The sequence below is a fragment of the Amblyomma mixtum genome, chromosome 6, assembly GCF_055824585.1.
Source record: "Amblyomma mixtum isolate Tamu chromosome 6, ASM5582458v1, whole genome shotgun sequence".
NCBI lineage: Eukaryota > Metazoa > Arthropoda > Arachnida > Ixodida > Ixodidae > Amblyomma > Amblyomma mixtum.
The window spans coordinates 138,648,095-138,655,304 of NC_143017.1; the positions used below are offsets into that span (position 1 = coordinate 138,648,095).

Genomic DNA, 7,210 nt, shown 5'->3' on the forward strand with positions numbered 1-7,210 from the left:
TCGATGGAGGCGAAATTCTAGTGGCCCGTGTACTGTGTGATGTCGGTGCACGGTAAAGAAGCCCAGGTGGTCGAAATTTCCGGAGCTCTTCACTACGGCGTCCCTCATAGCCTGAGTCGCCTTGTGACGTTTAAACCCCGATAAACCAAACCAGATGTTAAGGTCAAGTACCCAATGGCAATAGTCATATGATCACGTGGTCATACTACCATAGCTTGGGCCGTACCACCACGCAGTCAAGTTCGGTTTGACCTTGTGATGCATTGTAAGTCATTGTCTCTTCCACATCGAAATCGGGAAGTTGTGCCCCGCGGAGTAGCCCCCTTCGCTTTGTCGCTGGCGCCGCTCTGGCTGCTGCGCGGCCCGCGGTACCACGGCGGTGACCGCGCAGCAGGAAGGCGACACACTTCTTGCTGACTATTTTTGCTGCTTTTCCCGCAACTTCAGACTCTTTCGGCTAAAAAGCAGTGCTTTGTGCGCGCGTGCGTGTGTGTGCGTGCGCGTATCGCAGAAAATTCGCACGCATCCGTGTGTTGAGCGTACCAAAACCATACACGACGATTAGAATCGCTTGGCTACTGAGCCGGAGTACCCGGATGGATTCAAATCCGACCGCGGCGGCATCGTTCCGATGGAGGCGAAACGTAAAACGCGCACGTGCGATGTCAGTGCACGTCAGATACCCAGGTGGTCGCCCTCCACTATGGCCATGGAGGAAGAAAACTAGGAGGGACCATGACGTCACAATCTTGAAGCCTAGTCATACAAAATATCATGGAGGAAAGAAAACTAAGGAGAGGCCCTTCGTATTCCCAATGCATTGGCAAGAATGTGGCGGAAGTGACGTCAAAATTTAGGCTTAAAAAGTCGGGCCACTAGCAACGTTGTCGTTGTTGCTAAGAAAACTCGGCGTCGTTAGCGTCGTTGTTGCTAGGGGCCCGAGTGTTTCTCGGTGGCGGTGGACGGGCTTTCGGCACGGTGTGTTCGGCCTTGCGTGTTAAAGTCTACATGCCTGGCGTCGTGACGTTACGCATGCATCTATTGTTGCTTTTAAATGCAGCGAATAACCGCTCATTTCATATTTTGTTCGTCAAACTTGGTGTCGTTACGCGGAGCGATCGATGCATTGAAATGAATCTTGCGAAAAGGTGGCACTCCGGGACCGCGCATCGACACGCGAAGAAGCGTTGATTGTTTTGATCAGCGAACTTTCGCACCTCATCAAACAGCACAGAAACATGAAGCCGCTCTCGGCGATGCTGAGCTGCGTTTCGAAGGCCACACGGCGGGTGTACGGTAGCGCGAGGAGGATGGTGAGCTGAGCTATAAGCGGCGCGCAATGTTGTCTTTCTTCGCCTGGCGTCGGAAAAGGTTCACCGCACCTGTGCGCCGGTCTGTGTCTAGGTGCGTGTTTGCGGGGAGGGAGGTGTAGGAGTGTAGCGGCGAGCGGCTTTTACGAAGCGCTTGCGAGCCGCGCGCGATCTTCGCCCCGTAGCTCAGTGGCGAAAGAAGACAGTGAGGAGAGCCGAGCCAACTTCCGGTTGCGGGGCGGCTTCACGAAAAGTGACGTCAGGGCCTCTCCTTAGTTCTTTCCTTCCTCCATGCAAAATATAATGGAAAGCATCATGGGAAATAGGCCCTCACGTGACAAGGCAGTGGTAGCTCTTAGCCGGATTTCGGTTTCGCTCTCTCTCTGTATAGGCCGGTTCACATGCAAGCGACTGAGCGATTGAGCGGCGCGTCGCGGCGAAAATTTCCAACTTGTTGAAACCTCGCCGCTCGTCGCAGCGACGACTCAAAACAGGTTTTTCCGTCGCGGCGGCAGATTTCGCTAGCATATTCGCTTCCATGTGAAACAGGCTTATGAGTAACTGCGCGACCATCTGCTTGTGTTCACTGACGGCTCCGCGGTGAGCGCAAACTGCTCGCTAGCCGTAGCGGCCACCGTCCCCGAGCGACGCGTGCGCTGACTGCGGCGCAGTGGAGACATTGGAGCACATGCTCCTTCGCGGTGCCGCTTCTGCAGTGCCGCGTCGCGAGATTCTCACGGTTCAGGGCGCTGGGAATCATCCCGGACAGTCTCGAAGCGCTCCTGTGGCCGCGCGGCAGTGCGCGCACCCGTGACAGAACTATGGTGAGCCTCTGTGCGTTCATCGAGCAGGCGGGCTTGACTTCCCGCTCGCTCTTCGCCAGGTAGTGCACGCGTGACACGAACGCTCCGTGGGTGCTACCTCGGACGGTATACGCGGCCGGGCGCCCCACCCCGGCCGCTAGTGCAGTGTGCCGCGCGCGCGATTAGTCCGAGACAGGACGCTACGAGCGCGCGGCTATGTATACATACAGTTTACTTCTTTTGTAAGTGACTGAGCGCAGTGGCCGGGAGACCCCGCGCAGGGGCAGACGTAAAGCCGCCGGCACTCTCTCTCGACAGCGAGAGAGAGAGAAATACTTCACTGCTGCATTTCACGTCGGAACCGCGTATGTGCGCGAGCGTATTCGGCACGACTTGTGCCGGGCCCATGGGCGGGCTGAAGTCCGCCTGAGAAACAGAATCTTGCGCAGCGCGCCGGGGCGCTCGTTGAACGCGTCCGTCCGCCGTGAGCTCTCTGGAAGCCGCTGCGCCCTTTTTAGAGGCTCGTTTCTTCGCCTACTCTCGAGTTCTCCGCTTATAGCATGCGCTGAAATAAACGCTCCGTATGTGTGTATAACGACGAAAGGAGTTCCTCTCCATTCTCTTTATGAACCCCCGCCGCGGTGGGTCAGTGGTTACGGCGCTCGGCTGCTGACCCGAAAGACGCGGGTTCGATCCCGGCCGCGGCGGCTGAATTTCTTGAAGGCGAAATTCTAGTGCAACGATCTCCAACCCCCTTAGCAGTGAACCCCGAAGAATTAAGAGCTTTCATGCAGCACATGGATGATTTCATGATTCGCACCGAAGGACAGTTCCGCCAAACTCATGCAAGATTAAATGCCATGCAGGTCCAACTCAACCTGTCAGAACAGAACGTCACATTACTACAGCAAAAAGTTGCGTTGCAGGACCAAAGTTTCCGCAACCACGTCAAAAGTCAAAATACGCAACGAATAACAAACGAGGCCCGGGACAGGCTCATACACGAGCGCCGTTTCGGAACTGAAGGCTCCAATCAGAAAAATGCCCAAAACCATGGCTAAACAAACTCCACTAGAAATCTGGCAATGGAACTGCAGGGGGTACCGCCAAAAGCAGGGACTCCTAATGCAGTTTTTACATACGCAAGGCTCCACACCCGGTATAATAGCTTTACAGGAAACTAACACGACACCATCACTCAGGGGATATACGTGCTACGATAGCGGACGCACGGCAACCTTGGTCAGCAAAAAGTTGGTAGCCACAGCCCATGACCCAATTCCCAACACCAAAATTGAACACTTAGTGACGGAAATTATTCCCAAAAGGAAGCCTAAGGAAAAGAGTGTCTTTATCGTAAACCTCTATAGCCCGCCTCGCCAGCGGCACGCGAATTTTGATACACTCTTTCTAGGGGCCAGCAAACTTGCGAAAAGCAACTCGTTGCTCATTGTAGGCGACTTCAACGCTCGCGGACAGCAATGGGGATACCCCACTAATAATCGCAAAGGTATACAGGTCGAGGACGCGGCGGAAGCGATCCAATGTACCCTCTTAACAGACGAACTTCAACCCACGCGCCTTGGCACTTCGATCTGCCCGGATACGTGTCCGGACTTAACGTCTGTCAGGGGAGTGAAGCACGCAACGTGGGAGAATCTGCTGGAGAATCTAGGCAGTGACCACTATATCCTGAAGACCACGATAGCAGCCACCAACATCAAGCGCAAGCTCGGCACGGCCAAGATCACCAACTGGCCGGCTTTCCGCAAGGCTTGCGTGGACCTGGAAGGGGGGATTACTTTCATAGATGATTGGTGCCAACAACTTAAAGACATCCAGAAGCGGTACACTCGGGAAGTGGATCGCACCGAGCAAACACCAGAGGTGGACCCTCGGCTCATCAGGCTATGGGAGGCACGTCGAGGACTCACCAAGCGCTGGAAGAAGCAGCGCTTTAACAGGAAGCTCAAGCTCAAGATCGCAGAAGTCACCAAGATAGCGGAGGAGTACGCGACCCGACTGGCCAGGCAGAGCTGGCAGCAGTTCAGTAGCGCGCTGGACGGCACCCTCAGCACGGCGAAAACGTGGCGTATACTCAAGACCCTCCTCGACCCTACCCAAACCAGGGCCGAAAGCGGGAAAGCTATCCGCAGACTCGTCCACACCTTAGAAAGTACGGAAGAGGAACTGCTACGGCACGACCTTGCCTGCGGCATACGCGAAACCATACCTGGGGAAACCGAACACCCACTTAGACAGGCCGATCACCAGGGAAGAAGTGTTCGCTGCCATAAAGGCATGCACGCGCAACACTGCGGCGGGAGCAGACAAGATCCAGAACGCACTCATACGCATCCTCTGCGACGAGGCGGTCGACCAACTGACCACCTTCCTCAACGGGCACTGGGCGGCAGGAACGGTTCCTGAAGAGTGGAAGCATGCAGAGGTCGTAATGATCCCCAAACCGGGTAAGAAACTCCAGATCGAAAATCTCCGACCTATCTCACTCACCTCCTGCCTAGGCAAGCTCTACGAGCGAGTCGTTACTCGGAGGCTCCAAAGCTACATGGAAGACGAAGACCTGTACCCCCACAGTATGTTCGGCTTCCGAGCCCACCTCTCCACCCAGGACGTCCTCTTACAACTCAAAGAGGAAGTCCTCACCAACGTCCCGAGCGTAGGCGAGAACGTGGTTATGGCCCTCGACATCAAAGGCGCCTTTGACAACGTTAGCCACACGGCTGTAATGGAAGGACTTGACAACCTCCACTGCGGCGAGAAGATTCACAGCTACGTGAAGGCCTTTCTCTCCAACCGCACTGCAACGGTTGGGCTCGGAGACCTTCGCAGCGCTAAATTTTCGACCCCCAACAAAGGCACACCTCAAGTTTAAAAGCGTACGTTGTTGGGCTAGTCGGTCAATCATGGTGAATACAAGGGGGGTACTGCGCACAAAAAGACAAGGACAAGAAGGTAACACAACAAGCGCAGACTCGCGACTCTGCGCGAGTCTGCGCTTGTTGTGTTACCTTCTTGTCCTTGTCTTTTTGTGCGCAGTACCCCCCTTGTATTCACACCTCAAGGGTCCGTCATCTCGCCACTACTTTTCAACGTGGCCATGATCGGCCTCGCGAGACAACTCGAGAAGATCGAAGGCATACAGCACGCAATATACGCTGACGACGTCACGGTCTGGGTTACCACTGGGTCGCTCGGCCAGAAAGAAGAACGACTGCAAGCAGCGGCTACCTGCGTGGAAGAATATGTCAGTGCACGAGGCCTCGCCTGCTCCACCGAAAAATCAGAACTCCTGCGAGTCCACAAAGGGAAACACAAGGAAAGGTCCCTCAATGTCTCCCTCGAAGGACAGCTAATTCCCGAACGAGACAAGATACGAGTCTTGAGAATGTGGCTGCAGAGCAACCAGCGATGCGGCCATACGCTCGGCCTTCTCAAGCAATCGACCACTCAGGTCGCCAGAATGATCACGCGCGTGTCGCAGAAGCGGAGCGGCATGCGAGAGGGGGATACCCTGCGCCTGGTTCAGAGCCTGGTCAGTCGCGTGGGTTACGCCCTCCCGTACTTCAACCTCAACAAAGGAGAAGTGGATAGTGCAGATACCATACTCCGCAAAGCTTACAAGACAGCCCTGCATCTACCAATGAACACCTCCAACGAAAAACTACTGGCTCTTGGAATTCACAACACCTTCGAAGAGATCAAAGAAGCCCAACTGGTCACGCAGTTAGCTAGGATCCAGCAGACTCCTGCGGGGCGCTCGCTCCTTAGGCGACTGGGGCTAGGCCGAACTGCGGAATTCGAGAATCGTACTGCGAGCATACCGGACGCAATTCGCCAGACGCTAAAGGTTCGCTCCCTTCCCCGGAACATGGACCCCAACTTGCATGCGGCCCGTAGGGCAGCCCGGGCGAGGTATGTACAACAAAATCTAGCTACAAAATCCACAACGGTATACACAGACGCGGCTCCGTATACAGGAAGCTCACATAAGAGCACAGTGGCGGTAGTTATTGATTCGAACTTAAAGGAATTAGCTAGCGCCTCAGTGAGGGATTGCACGGTAACCGAAGGGGAGGAGCTGGCCGTAGCTCTAGCGGCGGTAGCCGGTTATCGAAGCAACATGTCCCTTACCATCCTTACAGATTCAAGAGAAGCGTGCCGTAACTACATGAACGGCCGCATAGGTCGCACCGCGCTCCGGCTCCTCCAGAGCGCGACCCCACCAAAAGTCACACATAGCATTTACTGGGTGCCAGGACACACCGACATAGCGGGGAACGAACGCGCCGACGAGGTAGCTCGAGGGTATACGAGCCGAGCTTCCTCCCAATCGGACGATCTACCCGACCGAGTCAGCCCTACGTACTCAGACATTCTCAACTACTATAAGGGGGTACGGATCCGCTATCCGCCGCCTCATCCTGATCTAAATCAACTAGAGGCAGTGTATTGGCGAAGATTGCAGACAGGAACATTCCCAAACCTGCATATCCTTAGCAAGATTTACCCGACGCAATATCGGGACACTTGCCCGTGGTGTGGCAGCAAACCATCGCTGTACCACATCACGTGGGAATGCAGTAAAAACGACAACTTTCGCAAAGACCCGAGTGCAGAACAGTGGGAGAGCCGGCTCTCCAGCGGCGATCTGGGTTGCCAACAAGGTCTGATCCAGCACGCCCAACGAGCAGCGAAGCTCAGCGGTGCCCTGGAATAGGGGCACCGACCCTGTGAGAAGAAGGAAGATGGACCTCTTTCTCGTCTGCTACTAGCACTTTTCTAGAGCAATAAAAGTCTTTCCTAGAGGCCCGTGTGCTGTGCGATGTCAGTGCACGTTAAAGAACCCCAGATGGTCGAAATTTCCGGAGCCCTTCACTACGGCGTCTCTCATTGCCTCAGTTGCTTTGGGACGTTAAACCCCAATAAAACAAACAAAACAAAACAATCTCTTTATGAACCACAGTTGAACAGGCTGCGACCTCGTCACTTTGATGAAAAGTTTACCTGCAGTTTTCTACAGTGAACCCAAAAACTCGAGTGTAATCAACAGAAGTGTTGAGACGCGGAGCCTTC

General features: G+C 54.8%; 1 protein-coding gene across 1 annotated transcript; it reads left to right on the forward strand.

Moving 5' to 3' along the window:
- The first annotated feature begins 4,315 nt into the window (after nucleotides 1-4,315).
- LOC149340573 (uncharacterized) lies at nucleotides 4,316-6,876 on the forward strand. Its single transcript, XM_089551293.1, has 2 exons — nucleotides 4,316-4,998; nucleotides 5,194-6,876. The coding sequence occupies exons 1-2, from the start codon at nucleotides 4,569-4,571 to the stop codon at nucleotides 6,852-6,854; spliced, it is 2,091 nt and encodes a 696-aa protein (XP_089407419.1). The 5' UTR covers nucleotides 4,316-4,568; the 3' UTR covers nucleotides 6,855-6,876.
- The last annotated feature ends 334 nt before the right edge of the window (nucleotides 6,877-7,210 follow it).